The sequence below is a fragment of the Hemitrygon akajei genome, chromosome 4, assembly GCF_048418815.1.
Source record: "Hemitrygon akajei chromosome 4, sHemAka1.3, whole genome shotgun sequence".
NCBI classification, from domain to species: Eukaryota; Metazoa; Chordata; class Chondrichthyes; order Myliobatiformes; family Dasyatidae; genus Hemitrygon; species Hemitrygon akajei.
Genome location: NC_133127.1, coordinates 148,972,252 through 148,997,396, shown reverse-complemented (window position 1 = coordinate 148,997,396; position 25,145 = coordinate 148,972,252). Strand labels below are relative to the sequence as shown.

The following is a 25,145-nucleotide window of genomic DNA, read 5'->3' as shown; positions in this document are numbered from 1 at the left end:
TGAAGTATATAAGTGTAACCTATTAAGGGAATGTGATAACTTGGTTTCTTTTTCAAGGATGAACATTTCAGTCAGCAAAATCCTGACAGAAAAGATTTTTGAAAACAAGTGAGAGTAGATCAGTGGGAATGTATAATCCTCCCTATACATCTATCATTAAGAATTAATTAATTTTAGAAACGTAGCTGACTGATATGCATAGATTAGGAAAGAAGTGCGAGCATTTTTAATTATTTAAGTGCAAACAGTGAGCAAGCTCATCAGATCTCTATCCTTGAACATGGAATCATGATCGGTGCCAAAGACATCTAAGAGACTCCAGGCCAGTCGTCGTAAATCAAAGTCCTCAATGAGCAGAAGGGCATGAGATTTGCTCTTGTACTGATTGTTCTGTGCTCTGTTTTAAGTTTGTTGTCTTGTTAATCCTTTGCATCATTTAGAAGGGTGTGGGTCTTGTTCTTTTATCAATTATTTTCCACATTGTTTTAGACTGTGTTTTAATACTCTTTACGTTTCTTTTCCTGTTGCTTATTATACTCTAATAAATACTCCGCAGCAAATTTGGAGTGTTCCTTTTCCCTTATTGATCCAAATCCCCAAAACCTGCTTATCACTCCCGTGCAAGAGGTTAAGGGAAGTAAATTCTGATACTTCATGTTAATAAGATGGAAATCAGGTACACCAAGTTCAGGACCAAGAGGTTGATCCATGCACCCATTTGAAACGACCTCGTGACTGAAGCAAATTCTCACAAGGCAAGCTCAGAATTTACAAATTTCAATCATGTTTATAACCACAAAATTATTAGGTACAAATTTGTTAATAGAGTTTACTTATTCACAGCTATCTTACACACAACCATTTCTTGTTTTTAGAAATTATTATAATCTAGCCAATAGGAAGCATTTCAATTAAAGTTTAGAATTTGAATGATTTATCTCACTGGTAATAATTTTAGGACCCACTTCACTTCCCACAATTCACAAATTCAGATGAAACACTGGGGTGCAACCACCTGGTGCGTCGGGTAACTGAATGTTTGTTTTAGTTATATTCTCCATGCTTTGTTCCCCTCCCAAACATTTATCTTAATTGAAATAGGTATTAGTGTATTTTCATCAACAGAAGCATTGTCTATTATTCCCCCAATTTTTGTTTGGTAGCTTGGGAAGAAGGGTTATAAAGTACAAAGCTCTCAAACTGCTAAGTGCTCTAGAGGATGTAGTCCATAGCTGGGAAAAGGAAGCAACTATTTCTGTAGAGGAAAACCTAATGCACTTCATGGAATGCTGTTTCCAAAGGAAGCATTTCCTGCAAACAAACTCTGTTATAAAGCTTTAAAAAGTGGAATGAGACTTCTCCTTCATTAGTATAGCCAGAATACATTTGCGCAACAGATCAGAGCTGATACACACCCTGGCAACACTGCACTAAAGGACAAGCCATTTTCACTACAGAACAGGAATTATACGCTACTGAAATGGTTGTTTTTCAGACAGCGGCAGTCCACACCTCAGTTCATTGTAAGTTCTTGCATTCCATAGCTGGGAACATTGACTAGGTTGAAGTTTGCTTTAGATTGATCATGTTACAAGTAACCAATTTCTCTCCCCTAATGGTCATCAATTTGTTTAACATGAAATTATAGATTTTCAACAGCTCTTCATATGTAAATAGATTGATTTAGTCTACAATTGAAATTTGGTCCTTTTTTAACTTTACTTGCTTCTTGCAACATTAGATAATAGATGCAGGACATTATAGAAAACTGCTTTAAACATGAAAATATTTATGAATTTGCTGGGCTAAATATGACCTTGTTTTTTTTTGGTCTACAAGCATGAGAAACAATTATTGTTTGTGATTCTCCAAAATTGAAGAATACAGCTACAAAAACAGCAGATTTGGACCTTGTTATATTTTCTTTGGTCTACAAGTATGAGAAACAATTATTGTTTGTGATTCTCCAAACTTGGAAGTATACAGCTACAAAAACAGCAGATTTGGACATGGATCCCAGTTTTAACTTGACCACAACATCCTTGGAAAGGCTGAATTACATTGCTATCTGCAGCACTGTGTTTACAGCTGGGCTATTTCAGAACAATATCTCAGTGAGAGTCTTCTGCCATCACATGAAAACCATGACCAAAAACAACATCTATTTGCTAAAAATCTTGCTGTAGCTTATCTCTGCCTCATATTTTGACACTGCCTTTGCATATTTACTATCACATGCTTCAAAGCCACTGGCCATTCGGGCAGATTGCCTGCCGAATTACTAGTCTGCTGTTCTGTCTTGACTTGTACAGCAGTGTCTACTTTCTTACCTGCATCATTATTGATTGTTACCTGGCAATAGTACACCCCGTTAGTTCTACTAGTTTTCGAAAAATATGCTATACAAAAATAATCAGTGCAAATGTATGGGTAACTGCTATTCTAGGAACTATTCAGCTTGCTGTGACCATTCAGACTGTTGAGGCACAAGAGAACACAACTGTGTGCTTACAATGGTACAAGGAAAATCCATCATGAGATGCTTCTGGTGTTACAGTTGTTGAATTTTCTTTTGCATCTTTAGTCACTACCTGTTGCCACTGATGCTTAAACAGACACCTCCAGTCATACAGGTGACTTAAATACAAGCGCAAAGCTTCCAGGATGAGTTTCATGGTCTTAATTACTTTGTTTTGCGTTGCCACTTAGCTTATCATGTAGTTTTTTCACTGTATATCACTATGGCAAATCAGCATTTTCAGTCTACACCCAGTTCAGAATCTTACCAGTATCAACCGTGCTTTCTTCTGTCTGACTAGCATCAACTGGTTTACTTCTATTTTGGAGATAATTTTAAACAGTCCCTTTGCAGAGGGACTATAAGTAGTTGTTTTTTTTTGTTTTTTTTTACGGTGAATAAGGACAGATTTAAGTATTCATTGTTTGGGACTTCAAGTGTTGATCTGTACTATCACATCCCATCAAAAATAAAACAGCTGAATAATGCATCTTTGGAAGTACAAAATTACTGTATGTCATCAGTAAATATTTGCATATCTCAAATTACTTTTTGATCTTAGCACCAAATAGCCAGACAAATGAACACATTCTTCAACTTTCCTTCTTTGGTGAAGAAACAGCCTCTAATATTTTTGTGTATTTCATTGAAAGTGTCATCAATAAAAGTATTTTCATCTTGTGTCCTATATTTAGTAATATGCAAGATAGTTTCTAACATAAGTTGCAATCCTACTGATGATAATAATCAGAAACAACTTTGGCTGAATATATTTTTACTAAATATGGAGAATGCTTAAAATGCCTGGCTTTCAGATTCACTTTGTTTCATCAAATATTTAATTACAATTCAATAATAATTTGGTAGCACATTTCAAAATGCATTTTAAATTATTTCTAGAAAGTTCTAGCTGTCTTGAAATTAGATTTAAGCTGAGGAAGTTGGATAACAAAGCTATAAATGTTTGAAGAGAAAAAGAGTGTACTTTAAAAACTGGAAAAGAAACTCATTTCATTGAAGCAGAAATATAAACTATAGAAAAAACATAGATTAACATTGATAAGCAACATGTACAAAATGCTAGTGGATTTAGCTTTACACAAAACAATTTTAAACTAAAATACTGAAAATATAGTACAATTGATATTGGAGAATTGGAGTCACAAAATTCTGGAGAATGTATTTAATACTGTGTTATGCATTTAAATTGCAATACCGTAATTAGGTAAAGTGGGGGCTATGGGGTATCGAGAGAGAGAGTAGCACCTCTGGTGAAGGGGCTTATTGTGTCCATTCCAGGAAGCGCACTCACCTTTGTTTCCTATCAGGTACTCAGCTCCCACCTGTGGCTCCAAACAGCTGTTTGCGTGTGACAGCAGCCACACCCCTGTATACTGCTTCGAAAGGTAGGCTAAACCAGGTGAGGGTAGCTGGTGGCCTCATACCCCAGTGAGACAGGGACATGCCTGTCCTAGCATGTGAAGTCAGCTCCAGCAGACTGGGGAGATGAGATCTGCAGTGAGATCCAATGGCCAGGAAGGCAGTTCTGCAATCCCCATGAAGAGTGAAGGGCAAGACAAGAGGCGAAAGACATCATGGTCATCCGCTACAACCAAGGAAGATCCTGGTTTGTGAAGTTTGCTTGTACCACTGGACCTGGACTTCTGAGGCGGAGAGTGTGGAACTGCCCCAATGGAATGACTTTTCCATTTTAAAAACTCTCCTGCATAGGTTTCCTATCATTGTCAGATACGATGGACAACCACCAATTCGGTTAAGTACAGCAGCAAATACACAGTTCCTGATCACTATCCAATAGCTCCTTTTCAATACACCAGACAGCTTGGTGACTACTTTCAGCAAAAGTTAGCAACAGCTTAAGTAAACTTTCAACAACTCATTGCACAAGCTCTCTCAAAGAATGGTATTTAAGTGGAAGGCCAGTGATTTCCTAATCTGAAAAGGAGAAATCTAATTTGACTAATTACTATGCAGCAAAGTAATAGAAAATGGTATTGACAGTGTTACCAAGTGGCAGCTATTCTCCAATAGCTTGCTCACCAATACCCATTGGAAGTTGTACCAGAGCCTCCACGCTCCAGATCTTATTACCTCCTTGCAACTAAATTCCATGATGTGAGAATGAGTGCCCTGAGTGAGGCATCAAGGGGAACTGGTAATAGTTAATGGGCATCAGTACATGGTGCAAAGAAACATGGGTAAGATTGTGAGAAAGCAATCAACCTAGTCCCAGAACAATGCTACAAATTTCCTCAGGACACTGCGCTAGGACCATTTTAAGGTGCTTCATCATTTTCCTTAATCTCAGAGTAGTGATATTTGTAAATACAACATTAAATTCAATGTGCATCTCCTTTGAAAATGACGATGTCTTGGGTCATTCGCAGAGAAGGCAGGTAAAGTTGAGGGATTCAACTGGCTTTGCTCTTTATTGCAAATTTCTATGGGCCTTTTACAAACAGGTGTGAGGGAACATAATGGAACATTCTGTAAGCATACACTTTTGAGCACAGAGTATTGTTTCTGTATTAATAATAAAAGAAGGGTAATCAAGCATACCAACCTGCCTGCATTCTTTACAAATCCAATATCTGCAAGAATTTGTTGGCAGAGGTCACAGCGAAAACATTCCGGATGCCAACTATTGTTCATGGCTTTAATCACTCGGCCAATGATGAACTCACCTGGAACAAAAGACAGCACCAATATAGATATTTCTCAAAAAAGTAATCAGACAATATTTTCTTACCACCCTTCTCCCCTGCTAATTTGAAATGGGGTTCATCAATAAACTTTGTTATTGACGAATGAACTTTGATGGACAGAAAAATTCAACATAATTATTTTTAGAAATTGAGGCTTTTGAAATTTATATCATTTTCTGCATGGTCAATTTTTAAATGTAAATTCTTTTAAAATCAGCAATTATAAATGTACAGATTAAACTTTATTACAATCATTGAATTGTTTCAAAGGGCAAGAAGATTATAGATTTGGCAGTTTATCATTATAGAGATATTGCATGGAAACACATCTTTTCGCCCAACTTCTTCATTCTAACCAAGGCGCCTTTCTGAGCTAATCCCATCTGCCTGCAATTGCCCCAAATTCCTCTAAACCCTTTCCTACCCACAAGGCGGTGCAAATGTCTTCTACATGTGTAACTGTACCCATCTCTACCACTTCCTCTGGCAGAGCACTCCATACACCCACTACTGTGTGTGTGAATAATCTACTCTTCAGGTTCTTTATGGTAAATGAGTCAATTGGTGTATTATTGTCACCTGTATACAGTGAGTAGCCTGTTTTGCATACTGCTTATACAGATCAATTCATTACCAAAGTGCATTGAGGTGGTATGAAATAAAACAATATCAGAAGGCAGAATAAAGTGTTTCATTTACATAGAAAGTGCAGTGCAGGTGAATGATAAGGTGCAAGGTCAAAGTGGGATAGACCGAGGTCAAGAGCCCTCTTACCCTACTAATACAGCTGGATAGAAGCAGTCATTGACACAAGAGATTCTGAGGATGTTTTAAATCTTGAGCAACACACAAAGTGATGGAGAAACTCAGGTCAATCAGCACGTATGGAAGGAAATGAACAATTGATATTTTGGGCCAAGACCTTTCATCAGGACTGGAAAGAACGAGGCCAGAAGCCTGAATAAAAAGGTGGAAGCAAGTGAAAGGTGAGATCAGGTGAGGAGGAAGGTGGCAGGGTGGGGGGAGGAGGAATGATTTGAGAAACTGGGAGGTGATAGATGGAAGAGAATTCCTATCAGGTTCCCTCTTCAGCCCTTCATCTCTTCTGTGATGCGCTGAGTCCTGTACACAACTCATTGCAGTTTCTTGTAGTCATGGGGTCAAAGGGGGCATGCTGTACCAACTTTCTTTAGCTTCCTAAGGAAGAAGATGGGTTGTTAAGCTTTCTATACCATGGCATCAATGTGTTTTGACAAGAACAGGCTGTTGGTGATGTTCACTCCGAGGAACTTGAAGCTCTTGACCCTGTTGACCTTAGCACCACTGTTTTGTAAAAAGGAGAATGTGCAGCACCCCTCGTCCTTAAGTCAAGAACCACTTCTTTTGCTGATATTGAGGGACAGGACGTTGCAATGATATCATGTCACTAAGTTCCCTAACTCCTTCCTCTACTCCAACTTTTCCACCTTACTTTAAAACCTATGCTCTCTAATTTTAAGACTCCTCCTACCATGGGGGAAAAACTGTGACCATCCACTTATCTCTAACCTTATATATACCTCTACAAGGTCACCCTCAACTTCCTTTACTCTGAGGAAAACAGTCCCCCTCCCCCTTCTTCAATTCCCCTCTCTGGTCCCCCTCTCATCTCTTTTCTTCTCCTCACCTGCCTATCACCTCCCACTGGTGCCCCTCTTCCTTTCCTTCTTCCCGTGGTCCACCATCCTGTGCTATCAGATTCCTTCTTCTCCAGCCCTGTACCTTTTCCATCCATCATCTCCCAACTTATTACTTCATCCCTCTTCCCACACACACCTGGCCTGTACTCCTTCCCTTCCCCCTCTTCTTGGACACGCTGCTCTAGTTTTCTGCCTGCTCTGGATTTTTTCATCTCTAGTTGCCAATCAGACATCAACCTTCTCAAGTTCAGCATTCCTCTCTCCTCTTCAAACTTAACTCCCTCTGAATGCACAGCCCTCCACTTTCTCCATACTAATCCCAATGTCACCATCAAAGCCGCAGACAAAGGGGATGATGTTTAATCTGGTGGAGAGACCTCTACCTTGCTGAGGCCAGGCAGCACTCTCAGATACCTCCTTTTACTTGCATCTTGAAAAGGACCACACTCCAGACCATCAGGACATTGTCTCTGACACCATCACAAACCTCATCAACTCTGGAAATCTCCCATCCACTGCCAGCAAACTCACAGTTCCCTTAATCTGCACTGCTTGTTTCTATCTCCTGCCCAAGATCCATAAACCTGATTGTGTGGGCAGCCATTGTTTCTGTCTTCTCCTGCCCGACTGATCTCATGTTTGTTTGCCTTGACTCCATTTTATTCCCCTTGGTTCAGTTCCTTCCCACCTTGCTCTCAATCTTCTCAGTAACTTTCAGTTCCCTGGCCCTGACCATTTTCACCATGGATGTCCAATCCCTATACACTTCTATACTGATCAAGGAGCCTTAAAGCTCATTGTTTCTTTCTCGACAACAGACCTGACCAGTTCCCCTCTACCACCATCCTTGCCCAAATCGTGGAACTGGTCCTTACACTCACCAATTTCTCTTTTAGATCATCCCACTTTCTCCAAACTCAAGTTGTAACCACAGCCACCTGCGTGGGTCCTAGCTATGCCTGTTTTTTTGTTGGCTATGCTCAACAGTCCATGTTTCAAGCCTTCCCAGATAATGTTCTCCAACTTCCACCCTGTCCTTAAATTCACTTAGTCCATTTCTGACATCTCTCTCCCCTTTCTCAATCTCTCGGTCTCCATCTCTGGAGAAAAATTGTCTACCAAAAGCTTTTATAAGCCTACAGACTCCCACAGCTATTTTGACTCTTCCCATCCTGTCTCCGGTAAAATGGCCATTCCCTTTTCTCAGTCTCTTTATCTCTGCTGCATCTGTTCCAAATATAAGCCTTTCCTTTCCAGGACATTAGAGCGGTCCTCCTTCTTCAAAGAGTGGATTCCCTTCCCCCTCCATCGATGCTGCCCTCACCTGCATCTCCTACATTTCCCAGACATCTATGCTCACCTCATCTTCCTTCTGCATTAACAAGGATAGAGTTCCTCCTGTTCTCACTTACTGTCTCAAGTCTCCACATCGAGCACACCATTCTCCGCAACATCTGCCACCTTCAACAGGATCCTACCACCAAACACATCTTTACGTGCCCCTCTCCCTGTGCGAGGATCACTCCGTGATTCCCTCATCCAATTGTCCATCTCCACTAACCTCTCTCTCAGCACTTATCCTTGCAAGCAGAAGTGTTACACCTGCCCATTCACCTCCTCCCACTCAGAGCCCCAAACAGTCCTTCACAGTGAGGCAAAACTTCACCTGTAAATCCTTTGGAGTCGTCCAGTCTCTCCACAAAACTGAAGTCCTCCAGTTCTGGCAACATCCTTGTGAAAAAGTTCAGTCTGTAGCCCAGAATGGTACATAATATTGCAGCCGTGGTCTTACCAATATCTTGCACAACTTTAATAGAATGTTCTGATACACTTTTTGATGAAGGCAAGAATATCACACCTTTTTCACCACCTTGTATATCCATATCAGCACTTTTAGGAAACAATGTACTTGTACCCTAGCTCTCAGTTTTACAACACTCCCCAGGGTCATGTCATTTACTGTCTATATCTTGCCCTGGTTTAACTCCCCAAAAATGCATTACTTCACACTTGTCCAATCTAAATTACATCTACTGCTACTTTGCTGACTTCCTGGTTGATGAACACTCAGTGCCCACTTTATTAGGTGCCTCTTGACCTAATAAAGTTGACACTGAGTGCATGGTCACAGTCTTCTGCTGCTGTAGCCCATCCACTTGAAGATTCAACATGTGTGTTCAGAAATGTTCTTCTGTACACCACTATTGGAACAAGTAGTTATTTGAGGTACTGTTGCCTTCCTGCCAGCCATTTGCCTCTAACATCTCTCATTTGCCACAGAATTGTTGCTCACTGGATGTTTTTGCTTTTGATTTTCTCACCATTGTCTGTAAACTCTAGAGACTATTGTAAGTGAAAATCCCACAGAAGATCTACAATTTCGGAGATATTCAAACCACCCCATCTGGCACCAACAATCATTCCACAGTCAAAGTGACTTAGATCATATTTCTGCCCCACCCTGATGTTTGGTCTGAACAATAACTGAACCTTTTGACAGTGTCTGCATGCTTTTATGCTGCTACATGACTGGCTGATTAGTATTTGCATTAACAAGCAGGTGTACAGGTGTATCTAATAAAATGCCCATTGAGTGTAGATCCTGTTGCAATCTTAAGACAACCTTTTTCACTGTCAACCACTATCAATTTTGGACCCAGCATCAATTCCTATGGCACACCCCTGGTCGCAGGCTGTCACAAAGGATCACAAATTCAACATAAGAAATGAAAACAAAATTCTTTAAGTTATGATTTAAAATTCAAGGTCTGTGGAAGTCACTTGCAAGGCTGGTATTAATCAGTTTGCAAAAGATTTCCACGGTGTTGAATTACATGTTGGATGACAGATTTCCTCCTCTCAAGGACAATTGTGAACTAGACGTATTTTCAATGTGAACCTACTAGCTTCACAAAATTAATCAAATTGTTTCAGAATATTTTATTAGCTGGTTTAATTCCCAGTTTCTTTGTTGGATTTGAACCCATATCTGCATATTATCATTTCAGATTTATAGACTACTAAGTCCAGCATCCTAAACAATGTGTAATCATACCACAATTCAAATCAATGAGAAATTTTGAAAGATATTTTTTCAAAAAATCGTGAAGTAACTGAGAAACTTGTACTATATGTGCTCAAGGTTATGATCGAATCAAAATTTTCAAGATGGAGAGAGAGTGCAAAGCAAGAAACTGGCAGCTGGGAGGGTTTGAATCTGGGGGCAAACTAAGATCACTTTGGCATTCAGAAATCCTGTTACTTTTGTGTGCCCACGATGGATAAATAAAACAAAAAACATGTAATAGAAGGGTTAACGGAGTGGAGGCAGAAGCAGGATAACAGGACAGGTGAGGTGGAAATGGAATGAAAGAGGTGATCTCTTTTATTAATTAACAGAGACTTCATAGAAAGTCTGCAGATGCCAGAAGTCCACAGCAACACATACAAAATGCTGAGGTACTCAGCAGGTCAGGCAGCATCTATGGAAATGAATAAACAGTAGATATTTCAGACTGAGACCCTTCTTCATTTCCATAAATGCTTCCTCACCTGCTGAGTTTCTCCAGCAATTTGAATGTGTTGCTATAGCAAACAGTTGAGTAGCTTGGGTGCTTCCAAGTTTTAAAGCATAGTAAATGCAGATTTCTGGTCCGGTTGGAAGAAAGGGAATATGGGTAACAATTGAGGAAAAGGGGGAGAAGACAAAGAAGGCAGAATGAGAGTTGAGAAAAGAAATGACAGAGAAAGTGATAAAATTAAGTCAATTACTTAAAGGTGTGAAGAGGTAAGTGCTCACACTAAGAGAGGGCAACCAATGCGGGCAGGAAGAAGAAACATTTGATTGCTTAATATTCAGAGAGGTAGGGGATATGGGTGCTTTGTGTGTGCGAGTTGGTGGTAGCAATACTGTAGGGAATAATTTCATGCTTTGCTGTTGGGTAGGGGATTGAGTTGATGCTTATTTTGAATATCAACCAAGATTGTAACTGCCATCATAGCCTAGGAAGTTCTAAACCTCCAAAAGATTCTTACATTTATTCTAATCTTAACATCTTATCCATTTTCAAATTCCTCCATGACCTTCACTAATCTCAAGCTTTAAATTTTCCTCTCAACTCAGTGTGAATCACCCTTAGTAAACTACAGATGTTTTGACTCCTTTCTCCAATCATGGTATGCAGACAAAGAACAATTATAGTTGCAAAAAGTATATTTTTTATGATTTATTCAAGGATACAGCCAAGGCTGTTACGTACTGTAGGAGTATACACATTAAAATGGGCGATGTGATACCAGTGGAGCTATTCACCAAACATGGTAAAATTTATAATTATAAATGTAACCATTCTGTATAACTAATTGATTCTTGTACAAACCATTCATTGAAAATAGACACACAATAAGGTGTGAGTTGATTTCAATGACAGGTTTTTAAATCTTTCGAATGTCAGCAAAAGAGCTTTCCAGTGAACTAACTTATTAATGTCAACTTGTCTGCCAATTCAGTGTAAACAACAATTAAAGAACAAGCTTCAACATATCTTTTAGTTGAGGAACATTGAAACAGTAGAATAGTGTTTGAATTACTGGTACTGGTGGCATCAATACAAAATCAAAGTTTGGCCATCCTCATCCACTGAGCTGTATGTAATGTGTGTCTGTGTGCACAAACCAGATGCTCTGCTGCAAGCTAATGTACAATTCAGTGCAGGAATGAACAAGAGAATTGGCCTTACATTAAATATTCAAAAGATCTCTCATAAACTGCTCTATTCTACAATACACCACTTCCCCTTACAATAAAGATCCACAAGAAATGCATGAGAAACGTGGAGCATTAACCAAATATCAGAAGTTGACTGTCAGTGAAGGCAAAATTACTGAATTCATCACAAATTACACTACATCAACAGAAGTCCTAACCACGCAAAGTTAAGATATCAAACTTAGAATTTAGTTTAATCATGGTTAACAGACTGCAGTGCCTCCTGCCCTCTCATGTCAGAGAAAAAGACCATCTCAAAAGCAAAATCTTTCAAATAGTTGGCAAGACAAGCTGAGCAATGCCTATTTCCTTTTGCAGCACTGAAACCCTAACTACACTCAGCTAGGCTACATTATCTGCGTACCTGATATGCAATCTTTTTTTTAAACAAGCATTCTACAGAGATTTGCCATAAAAAGAGATTTCCAGCACAACAGTAACAAAATCCTTCAAGGGAAAAGAAATCCTCATTAATAAAAAAGGAATCTTTGGCTGGTAATCATTCAAAATAAAGAAGTGGTATCCAGGACTTTTCATCCTGAAGGTGTTCAAACGAAACCCACCTATCAGTTCAAGCATTTCCTATGATAGTCAGAGCATCTCATCAACTACCTTAAAATCCAAGGGACAGGAATGAAGGTAAGTCATCCTCCACTCTGAGAGACTCAGAAGAAAAAGGAAACACTGAAGTATATCATGGTGTAGTTACATCTTACTTTGAGATGAAGCCCAATATCCAAGCCTCAAAACAACCGACTCCCCAAATAGTCAAAACAAAACCTAATAACGAGGTCTAAAATGTCCTAACCCTAGAAGTGACATACCTTCCATTATCTTGGCCCATGGGAAAAACACAAGCCAGAGCCCGATCAGCCCTGGCTGGGTTGCCCGGACGAGGGTGTGCATTTAATGACCTGAACCACCCAAAGGCCCAGGTTACATTACTGATTATATGTCCTAGAGCACACTAGGTTAAAGCCAAGTAGTGTTGGACCAAGTTAATCAAAGGCTTGGGCCAGATTAAAGAGCCAGGGTTAAGTGGCATTGAATCTTCTGAAACAAGATCAGGAAACAAGAGGGATAATATTCTCACTGCCCACATAATTACACTCTAACCTAAACCTAATCCTAACCCTCAAATATCCATCAACTCAGAAGAAAGGGGTAGCACTGAGGTACATAAGGGTGTCCAGTACTACTACAATGTTCAATGGAGTGGACTCAGAACAGGCAGTAGAAAACTAGCTATTCATGAGATGGCACGTGCTTTCAGCTGCAGTATAGTAACTCCTGTAATTTATAAACCTTAGCCTGGAATATCCCTCACTCTAACATTTCTACCAAAGCACATTATCAATTTTGGTTTAACAGACTGTGAAGGGAGTCATAACAAATATTCCCAACAAATGTGAAGTGGTGTGATAGTGCAGATCAGTATGACAGACTAAACAACTCTTGCTTGCAAATCAACTCTCCAATATTGAAAGGATTGCAAGTATGTACCTTGAATAAGATTAATGCCAGAAAATGTGTTAACAGCCAGAGTTCAAACTATGGTTAAAAAAAAGTCAAATTTGTTAATTAACGTTTACCACTTACCACACTGATGACAACAGGGTGCAAAAAGCATCTGAAAATCATGTTCACAGTATTTGCGTCCTTCAAACTGTAACAGATGAAATGTCATGATTTAACTACTTCTATATTATGCCTTTTTAAAAAATACACCTTTGTAATTAAAATATTCAATTCTTCAAATGTGTAAAAGATGGAAAGTATATATAAGAAAAAGTTTATATAGTAAGCTAGATTCTAATCACTAATGCTTATGTACTTGGTATGTCTGCTAGGTGGTGCTAAAATAAACTCAAAGGATTTTAACCTAATGACAGTAAATGCTAATGTGCATGGAAGATTTATTTAAGGCTGTGGAAAGGACAAATTAATAAGTTATGAATGCAAAGATTCCATACTGAAATTGTGATTTTAGAGTTTTGTGGCCATACATATCAGCTTCAGTAGGGCTTGCCATTTTTGCCAATTCAACTTGCAGGATTTTATTTTGCAATTTTGTTTTTACTAGCAATGGGAATGGGGCTTCTTTCTACATCAGCACTAAGATAACGTTAATGGTGAAATAGGTGAGGCGTAATAAGTGTACAGCCAGATGTGTAGGATTTTCTAACTTGTGCACAGAGAAATTTAAAGACATTTAACAGATTATTATCATACAAACTTAACATCAAGCCACATAAAAGGTATTTAAAAAAAGTGGCAAAATGCGTGATTTTGATAGGTAACATAAAGAGAAACATACAACCGTGGAGAGATTGAGAAGGAATTCTTAAGAACCAAACCCTCTGCTGCCAATATTCTTTGGGATGTTTCATTATGTTAGAACCTGTTCCATTTAGGTCAGCAAATGTTGCTAAAATTTCCCCGTTTGACCAGGATATTGTTAACCTGTCATAATTTTCCCTTGAGTTGGTGACCATTAGTTACTCCACTGTAAAATACATTAGGATATCCAGTCGGGACCAAACTGCGAACCTGAGATGGAAACCTCACGGTACAAGATGGCAGTGAAAACAAGAACTGAGGAAGGACACATGGAGGATTCTAACCAAAACATCAATTATCTCTCCGCCTCCAAAAATGTTGTTTGACTCGTTGTACTTCCAGAAGTATGTTTTATGCTTCAAATAGTATGCTAGTTTTGATTTCAAAAGGAGTCCAACACCATGTGTACAGTATAAAAACAAAATAATAAGTAATAAACATGAGAAAGTTGGAAACTTTCTGGAAATCAACACACACAAAGATTGCAGCAATGCCTCTGAAACAAGCACGGAATATACCAGCCTTAGAGGCATATTTAACAGACTGATACCTGAAACCTGAGAAGTGTTGTAAGAGAAGAGAATGAGTAGAAAATGTCTAAACATATAGGAAGGCGATGAGAGCAAAAAGGGAGACAGTTTAATTGAAATAACTGACTGAAAGGAATTGGCTGCGTTGGTGATGCCAAAGGCTATTCAAAATTTGTAAATTAAATCAAATTAATTTTATCTTTATTTTGTTTACATCTTCAAGAACTTGATTTTATACATTTCAATATTTACTTGTGCAACAGCACAATATCTACTGAATTTTATACTCTTTTTTAAAAATAGAGTAATGATTCTGACAAATTTACGATAGTTTTTTTTGATACACAAAGTTGCTGGTGCCTTGACAACATGTTGATGTAAAAAGCAACAGGCATGTGCTAGTCACAGATTCATAAGCAGGATGTGTCACAGTCAGTTAACACCATTGCAACACTGCCCTTCCCAGTTTAGAGATTTTCTTTATTTAAATTATTTAATTGTTCGATGTGATCAGTTTCTTTTGAATATACTTAATAAATTGAAATATTTGCTATAATTAAAAACTTCTGAAATTATAAAATAAACCTTGGTCTTGCTTGACCAGTTCCTACTTCATTGCTGGGTTTTGGTAATATTGGAGCAGCCTTGCCCAGCCTGATGGCTACAACTACCTGCAGGGTAATTCTTCCCATCATCATTTTCAGCTCTGTCAACAGCCCAATTTCCTTTTCACAAAGTGGTTCGTTTTCCTCCAGTTTCCAATGCCATTGTTTTTATTGCAACTTGTTAAGTGAAGTTAATAATGCTGTAGGGGTGTGTTTATCCAATTTAAGAAGATATCGTGAGCACAAGGATGAAACATTAGAAGAGAAAAGACACAAGAGACTGCAGATGCTGGATTATGGAATAACAAACGAAGCTGCTGGAGGAACTCAGTGGTATGGCAGCATCTATGGAAGGAATTAGCTGCTGTTGTTTTAGATTAAAATCCTGCATCAGGACTGGTGCAGGGTTTCAAGCCGATTCATTGACAACTTCCTTCCTCCTATAGTTGCTACTTAACACACCGAGTTCCTCCAGCAGATTGTTTGTTGCATTAAAAAATGGAAACAAATACATGTTTAAAGACTTAATGGACCACACAGCTGTCCCACGTTTCTATTTACCTCATAGAACAGCCCTTCTGGGAACTGTTGGAAGCACTGAGCACATACAAAACACTGTTCATGGTACAATTCTCCATTGCTGTTCACAATTCTTTCCGCTGGTGCAAAGCCACTTTTGCATCGCTCACACATGGCATTAGCCAGAGCATTGGCCATGTTGCTGTAAAAAAAAAGATGACAAGTTAGATTTAGACTTCAGTATGAGAATCAGTTTTATTATCACCAGCATGTGAAGTGAAATTTGTTAACTTAGCAGCAGCAGCAGTTCAATGCCATACATAATCTAGCAGAGAAAAAAAAAATAAAATACTGTATATTAAAAAAGTGAAGTACAATAGTGTCCAAAGCTTCGAAGTCCATTTAGGAATCGGACGGCAGAAGGGAAGAAGCTGTTCCTGAATCGCTGAGTGTGTGCCTTCAGGCTTATGTACCTCCTACCTGATGGTAACAGTGAGAAAAGGGTATGCCCTGGGTGCTGAAGGTCTTTAATAATGGACACTGACTTTCTGAGGCACCGCTCCCTGAAGATGTTCTGGGTACTTTGTAGGCTCGTGCCCAAGATGGAGCTGACTAGATTTCCAACCTTCTGCAGCTTCTTTTGGTCCTGTGCAGTGGCCCCTCCATACCAGACAGTGAAGCAGTCTGTCAGAATGCTCTCCACAGTACAACTATAGAAGTTTTTGAGCGTATTTGCTGACATGCCAAATCGCTTCAAACTCCTAATAAAGTATAGCCGCTGTCTTGGCTTCTTTATGACTACATTAATATGCTGGGACCAGGTTAGATCCTCAGAGATCTTGACACCCAGGAACTTGAAGCTGCTCACTCTCTCTATATGGTACAATACTACTTTCATCAACAATCTGAGCAGTTCTTAACATAAATCATCCAACTATGTTAAACATCCCATATTTCTGAAATAAAGCCATGTGATATAGAGAAATGGCAATTTAATGGGAGAGTAACTAACAATGTGGGTGCTTCATGCATTCTTACCAAATCTGTCACAGAAACACTAGCAAAGACAGACCAGGTAAATTTTGATTATTAACCGCCTAGTCATTAAATACTTGCAGAGAACCACAGATTTATTAAGAACAATTACACATAACACATAGGAGATGCCAAATTGTTTTTGTAATGTTCATTTAATGAAATTCAGATGGGTTCCATTTCAGGTGTTCTATGCCATATTTTCCATTTTACAGTAGGCATCAGAAGTGCCCAACACTCGAAGATGGTTTAAAAAAAAGAATAAAATTCTATCATCCTTCTTCCATGGTGGAAAAGGTTGATGAAATCCTAACCATGTTGATAAAAGAGATATAATGAAGTACATCATTTTTAGACATCTAGCATTAAGCATGTCCATTCAATCCATGTTCTTTAAAAATGAAATATCACATAATAAAGAATAAATCCAATCTTACAGTACAAAACAAATCAATATTATATAATTCAGTATTTATTGTAGTGCAAAAGGAAACTACTGCAGATGACAGGAATCTAAAATAAAAATAGAAAAATGCTGTAATGAGAAAGAATCAATGTGTTAGTTGAATGATCTTTTATCAGATCTGCTTTTATCACTGTTATAATTCAGTTAATATTGGCTACAAAGCTATTAAATTATTAATTACTTGTTCAAAATTATGGAGTTCCAGTAATGTGTTAATGGTTTAATTACTGACCAAAACATGGCAACAGTATTACAGCCTCCAGTTACTGATGATTTCCCAAACTCAACTCCCATTTTCAGACCCTTCCTTGAAAGTGCTGCACAAACTGTTCTTACTCTTAATACAAAAAGGCCCTAGATCTTTTTGATAGAAGCTTAAAGTATTTGGAAACTCAGAAATTACATTGGCAGTGGCTTTAATTTCAGGATCGTTATCACCATCTCAACAACAAGAGTAAATGGGATACTTGGAAAAGATTCAAAATTCCAATCTTTCAACAAACTGCATTTCCTCATTTACATGCAAATTCAAAAACCTTCTAAATACAGCACCAAACACATTATCTTCCAGGCCACGAATTAGGACTTGAAATGTGTTTGGGTACACTCTTGTAAAGTAATATATTAGTTAGGGTGTTCATTTTAAGACAACCTGAACAACTATATCAGACTTACTTATAGCAAGTTTAACAGGTCACACAGAACAATTGATAGCATGTTCCAGTTTGTTACCGCACTAAAGTATTATGTTCTTCACTGTTAAAATAACAGTATAATGTTCTGCAAGAATTAAATATCACCGTTGTAAGATGTTAATAACATTTTAGTACTGCAAAAAGTAAATACAAATCAGAGTACAAGGAAAAACAACTTACAATTTAGCATAAAAATCACAGAATTCCTTATATATATTTATATCACTCCGTCTTCTCTGTGACTTGGACACAGCTTTCTCACTTTCGTTGCTTTCAACACTTTCTGAGCCACCATTGATAGTTGTCTGAAGGAGTTCTTGAGGAATTGTAAAGGCCATTGTATTTTCTCGGAAATTCATCGTATATTGTTAAAAAGATTCAAAGATTAATATCCTCTATGAAGTTAAAGACAATCTGAGCAGAGACTGCACGAGTCACAGAGTTCTCTGGTAGTTATTGTAACATGCTCTTCGAAGACTGTAAATTTCTTCCAACCCTTAGAGAGAAGCCAGCATAACCTTCTGTGGGTATGTTGCAGCTTCAAATTAAGAGTTCAGCCAAGAGAAAGGTCAGAATGATGTGATGCATGGGATTGCATAGCAATGACATGAGGTAGCATTGCTAGGTTTGGGAATACTGTTTCAACATCTGAGAATTGATTGTTAAATTCATTTTGCATCTTCATTAGATCATGCAAATGTCAAAAAAAAGTAGAGGGGAAAAAAGATGTTTAGATTCTTTTGGACTTAAAACATTTCTGGATATGAATATAATCTTGAATTGCACTAAAAGTGCAGAAAATTAAATGCAGCCCATAACTCCACCTTTCCAGATAACATTTCTTCTGAAAACAAATTCTATTACATGTTTACAATCATAATGGTTCAAATCTGAAATCGTTTACATTTTTGAATTATTTAACATTTTAATGTTAATTTGGGGTTGACAGAATTCAGAATACAATTAAATCTTTTCTAATAAGTTACAGGTATTATTTTTGTATGGAAAATAGTAACTTAACAGCTACTATATGCAACTTTATGAATAGTATTAACAGACAATATTAAAATTCATTTGGAATAATAAACATTTTCACTCATGTCCATTTCCAAACAAAAAAACTTCACACTAATAAAGCTCCTTTCAAATCAACTGCAATGCTCATCAGTTAAAACTAAGAATATTTGGCTTCCAAACTGTCTTTTCATGGATTTACAAGTTTGACTGGGAAAACGTAAACAGTAAACCAGATTAGTTGCAGTGCTTTTGAATATTTCCTTTTCTCCTTCCACAAATAGGCATGCAGGGCAGTCACATTTCCAAACTAGGAGCTCAGCAACAACAGCTGCTTAAAATGGTTTAATTTGAAATAACTCAGCTTATTGGCCCATTTTAAAAAGAGGATATTTACAGATGAGGCATCATGATCGCATCAACCAGAATCAAATTACCATGCAATACTAATCCAAAGATTTGCTCCTGTGAATGAGTATTCAAATCAAAGTTATTCCTTACAATAGACACAGAAATTTAATAGGCAACCACCAAAGAATTATAGGTAGAATTACAGCATTATTAGACTCATTACACAACAGCCAAACAACTTGTACTTTTAATGCAAACCCAGGTAATAAACAAAATGAGACCTCAAAAGCCTATCAAGGGATTTATGGTATGTTGAAAATGAAGTGTTTTTAACCCTTCACTAACAGCTCATTTGTTGCATTCATCTGCAAAACCTTGCCACGTGAAATTCTGTTGCTACCTTTTCCTGCATTAGGGGAGTAACTAAACTTTACGGACTGAAAGGGGGTTTGGGGCAGCCCGTGGTTATGAAGAGCTGTATAATCTATGGAGTGAAAAGCTCTATTTTCCATTAAACAAAGCCCATCCCCACATTCAGTCATACGTAACTGTGTGACCAGTTAGTGACTCATGTAGGAATTACGAAATAAGCAACTGTCGATGACTATACAGCAACACAGCAAATTAGTTGACACAGGAATGGCAGCAACAATGTCTGGCTACTTGTATTCAAGAAATAACATGAACAGAATGCAAATTGATCTTGATAATCAGAAATTACAAATAATGACTCTTCATCAGGAAGAACCAAACGGCTCCACGCTCAAGTAATTTTATTATCATGGTAACGTTATATGCCAGTCACAAGGCACACAATCAAATTGAGACTGATAACTCTCCTAGTGTGCAATAGGACATTTTGCTAGCTCAGAGAGAGAATAAGAAAGGAATTGTTGGTAAGAAGTCACCTTGTCTATAGTTGATACTAAATGATTTCAGCATACTAAATGGATATTTTTATCAACCGGTCCTCATAGCATATAAAGTTTGCAACTATTTTTGTTTAATACCACATCTGCATTACAACATCCTGTCTATATTCTGGTGTTGCATTACTCATGGGGGGAAAATTATCTCAGATCCTTTCTCATTCAAAAGGTTTAAAAACAACTTCTTCCCAACCATTGCTTCTCTCCTGCAAAGCTCAACAATTCTCTCTGGTATGAAGCTAAAGCAGAGGCAAGAGTAACCTGACTGGGAAATCATCCATCAATAGTCCAGATTTAGGTTATAGAAATGGAAAATGGACACTGTTGTAATGTGAGTATTACTAAAAGTAAGTTAATACTAGTCAGGAAGCTGTTGGTAGCAAGAGGTGGGATCCGGGGTTGGTGGGGTCTTTACTTCCGCTCTTTTTACTCCCAGTATGCATTGTATATAGTTCCTCCACCCATGCCACAAGAGGTACCTGGAAGCCTCTGTATTGTAAATATCATTTGCCGTCCCAGATAAAGATGCTCTTTTGGCCATCAAGTTGTCGAGTGATCTTTTTGTAAAGTAGAAGTTACCACAGACATCCATTAGAGAGCATCCTTAAGTGAACAAATGGCAGTTTAAACTTAAGAACCAGGATACGATTCCAGGAAATTCTTGAAATACTTGGAAAGGCAAGGACTGGTTAGGAATATTCAACATGGCTCTGTGCATGGGAAATCAAGTCTAACAAGTCTGACTGAGGTGACGACGAGAATTGAGAAGGTCAGTGTAGTAGATATTGGCTCCATGGACCTTAGCAAGACTTTTGACAGACCCGCAGGCTGGAAGGTCAGATCATATGAGATCCAGGGTAAACCAGCCAATCGGATACAAAATTGACTTGGTAATAATAGATCATGGCCCTAGAGGATTGTTTTACAGATCGGAGGCCTCAGTGTGCCTCAGAGATTGATGTTGAGTTCCTTGTTGTTCATCATCTACATGGATGATTTGTACAGGAATAATGTTGGCACCGTTAGGGAATTTGTGGAACAGAGGCAACCAGAATTGCTAGTATAGTGGGCAGTGAAGAAGGCTGTCTAAGATAACAACAGATCTAAATCAATTGGGAAAGCAAGCTGATTTCACCTGGACCAGTGTGAAGTGTTACATTTCTGGCAAGTTAAAGGGTGGAGCTTAGGAGGGTGATGGCACCTAACGGCGACTCCTTTGCTTGCATCTTCAGAAACAGCTCTATTTCCATCTTTAATATCTCTATTTTTCCCTTTCAGGGTTCTTTTGAAGACCCTGACCTGGAGTTACACACTGAATTTGGCTTTTTGCAGGAATGGGACCCGCTCACGATTGGCTGCTATTCGACACACCAAGGGCGCGGCCTAGAAGATGAGTGTGCCTTCAGGGTTCCGGGATTTCGTGGCTCTGGAGGCTGGCAGACTCGAGGTCAGTGCCTCTGCAGGAAACTGGTGTGTTGAGGGAGACAGAGGTCAAAAGCAGCAAGCTGGCTGCTGGCTGTGTGCCCAGAGACCTGAGTTCTTTGGGCACAGAGCTGGGAAGAATCAACGCAACAGACTTTTAATATCGTAAATCAGTGAGTTGTTTGTTATGTCTCCCCTGTTGTTGTGAAACAGGGACATCTCTTTTTCCTTTATTGGGGGAGAGAGAGAGCCTGTGGTATGTTGAATTACCGGCTGAACGAGTAGTCTTCGGGGTACTGCAAGTTTGTGTCTTTACTGATGCTTTGCTACACGTTTGAGTGCGCAGTGGGGGGCGCCAATGCTTTTTTTGCTAGTGGGGGAAGGGGGGATCATTACTTTGCTACTACTTATGTGTGGGTGGGGGGAGCTGGGGGGTATGGGATTGTAACATTTTACGGTTATTCATTCTTTGGGGAACTCCTCTGTTTTTGTGGATGGTTGTGAAGAAAAATAATTTCAGGAAGTATATTGTATACATTTCTCTGATATTAAATGTACCCTTGAAACCTTTGAAGTTGAACCTGGGCAGGACTTGCATAGAAAACAATAAGGCCCTGGAGAATGCTGTATAACAGAGAGAACAAATCCATAGTCTGTTAAAAGCAGAAACACAGACAGACTGGGTGGTAATGGAAGTGCTTGGCACATTTGCCTTTGAGTCCAAGGGCATTTCGTACAAAAGCTGGGATGTCATGCTACAGCTAATCAAGACGTTCATGAGGCCACATTTGGATTTCTGCAATTCTGGTTGCCTAGCTGGAGGAAGAAAGTCACTAGAGGATGTACTGAACTAGAGGGTTTGAGTTATAAGCAGAGACGACAAAGGGCTGGGGACTTCTTTCCCTCGGAGTGCAGATAAGGTGGACAGCCACAATCATTTTCCAAATGTACATATGGGAGTCTAAAAGTTTAGTGATTTAGGGTGAGGGGGAAAGATTTAATGAAGATCCAAGGGGAAGGCCCCCCCCCCCACACATACACACGTGCAGAAAGTGGTGAGTATATAAGATGAGCTGCCAGAGGAAATGGTAGATTGGAGTACCATTATGTTAAAAAAAATACAATCACGTGTACATGGATAGGAACAGTTTAGGCAGGGTACGGAAATAGAACTAGCTGAAGCGGGCAACTTGAGCAGCATGGATAGGTTGTGCCAACAGGGCCTGTTTTCATGCTGTATAATTCAATGACTCTGCTTCCATCTCCTGGTTTTTCATTCATTGCTCTTCCCAGCACAGACAAGTTTTTACGAATCAACATTGAAATCTGGAAATTTTTACAAACCACAAACAAAAGAAAATCTGCAGATGCTGGAAATCCAAGCAACATACACAAAATGCTGGTGGAACTGAGCAGGCCAGGCATCATCTACGGAAAAGAGTACAGTTGATGTTTTGGGCTGAGACCCTTCAACAGGACTCAAGGATTTTTATGAACCGAGGCTTTGGAAAATGCAGTAATCCCAAAATCAAATGCAATACTAATTATAGTTAATTCTTTGCCCAAATGTGGGTATTTTTGTAATACTGGACTTTAGAACCATAGAACATTACAGCACAGAAACAGGCCTTTTGGCCCTTCTTGGCTGTGCCGAACCATTTTTCTGCCTAGTCCCACTGACCTGCACCTGAACCATAATATTCCCTTTAAACTTTTCCCCTTTCACCCTCAACCCATGTCCTCTGGTTTTTTTCTCCCCTAACCTCAGTGGAAAACGCCTGCTTGCATTCACTCTATCTATACCCATCATAATTTTATATACCTCTATCAAATCTCCCCTCATTCTTCTATGCTCCAGGGAATAAAGTCCTAACCTATTCAACCTTTCTCTGTAACTCAGTTTCTCAAGTCCCAGCAACATCCTTGTAAACCTTCTCTGCACTCTTTCAACCTTATTAATATCCTTATTACTGTTTGTTAAAGTTGCCCACTAGCATTCTATTAAATCTTTGACCTGAAATATTAAAAATGTTTCTCTTTCCACTGATGCTGTCCGACTTGCCGAGTCTTTTCTAGCATTTCCTGTTTTGGTGCTTTACATCAAATTTGCCCCATTTCTCCATTGTCAAATATGACCTTCGAGTCTTCCTGTCAAACTTGCTTACATGTGTGAGAAACACAAGACACTTCCATCACTGAGATGAGCTGCATCTATTCTACTACTCTTACTCACCAAGTCATACCTTTCCTCCAACTTTATGTTTGTGTCTTTCCAACCATGCCTTGGCCCTTATCAAATGAGCCGATTCAAAACCTGCAAGTATGGCGCATTTACTCCCTCTGCCACTTAAGACATGTCATCATCTCCTTTCAAACTTAGTGAGATAATTTTACTATATACATTTACAGCCAAAACACATACAAGTCCTTACTCCCAGCTTATGTACAGCTTTTAAGGATGAGCATTTGGGAGACCACTGGTATGGATTTGCTGGCTGCTGTGAGGCTGCGGGCATCTTCTGCTGTCAGGGAACTAGACTCTCAGCATCACTTCTGATTTGAAAACTGTTCAGGTTATTTACAATACACAGGTATGCAAATTACTGTAAAATTATCTATATTAATCAACTTGATCTCGTTCTTTCCTTACTTCTCAGAGAAGGAATCTACACATCAGCCTCCACAAGTGCATTAATAACAGTAGGCTCTACCACCTCTCTCAACCTGCATGTCAGTGTTGTCAGACTATATGGGTGATTCAATTCTACTCTAATTGTACAAAAGGATCATTAGAAACTTAAAACCAGGTAGCATTGTATTTGATAATCAAGATTAATCACTGGGCAAGAAATTCAACTGCAAGCATTAGGTTTGGAATCTCATTTCATTACATAACAATTGAATTCTCCATTGAATGCTCATACTGTATTAACTTCACGTCACCCTGGGACAAAATAATTTGTAAAGACCTGCAGTATGCACCTCACACATTAAGAACATACAGTACTACTTCTTTGCATAGCCACATAATTTTAACGAAGCCTGGCAGTGTGCCACACAGCTGGTATATCAGCTAAAATTTAACATTCAACAAGAAAGCTCCACATGCACATCAAGAAGCTGGTACTGAAGTGTGTGGAAGTACAATTTAAATTCCTGAGGACCACTTTGAAAAGTCAAGAACACAGTTTACATACAATTACTGACTACAAAATACGAAATGTGGATGCAGTGAACAGCTTTCCATTGTGTTTTTTTAAAAAGCTGTAGACTTTATGAAAATCTAAAATGGCCCCAAAAGCATGCTGCTTGCCAGCACCTTCTTTTGAAAATGTTGAAAATGATAGCAACAAAATGAAAACTGGGAGGAAAAAAACCGCCGGTGCTGCTAATCCAAAATAAGAAAAATCAGAAAATACTCGAAATGCTCAACGAGTCAGGCAGCACCTGCGGAAAGGTGGATTGGAAAACAGCAAATGTCACGTCACTTTTTCAAAAAGGATGTAGGCAAAAGACGGGTAACTATAGGCCAGTTAGCTTAACATCTG

At 38.7% G+C, this 25,145-nt stretch overlaps 1 protein-coding gene across 7 annotated transcripts in view; it reads right to left on the bottom strand.

The window, feature by feature from the left end:
- Nucleotides 1-25,145, bottom strand: part of LOC140726767 (LIM and senescent cell antigen-like-containing domain protein 1) — a 94,905-nt gene that overhangs the window by 19,974 nt on the left and 49,786 nt on the right. For 4 of the 7 annotated variants that reach the window (XM_073043570.1, XM_073043571.1, XM_073043568.1 and 1 more), the window contains exons 2-4: nt 15,728-15,887; nt 13,291-13,357; nt 5,103-5,223 (exon numbers count right to left, since the gene is read on the bottom strand). In XM_073043570.1, the coding sequence (XP_072899671.1) occupies nt 5,103-5,223; nt 13,291-13,357; nt 15,728-15,887 (348 nt within the window). Of the gene's footprint in view, nt 1-5,102; nt 5,224-13,290; nt 13,358-15,727; nt 15,888-18,061; nt 18,415-25,145 lie in introns of those variants that run through there. The other 3 variants (XM_073043573.1, XM_073043566.1, XM_073043567.1) reach the window with 3 other exon arrangements.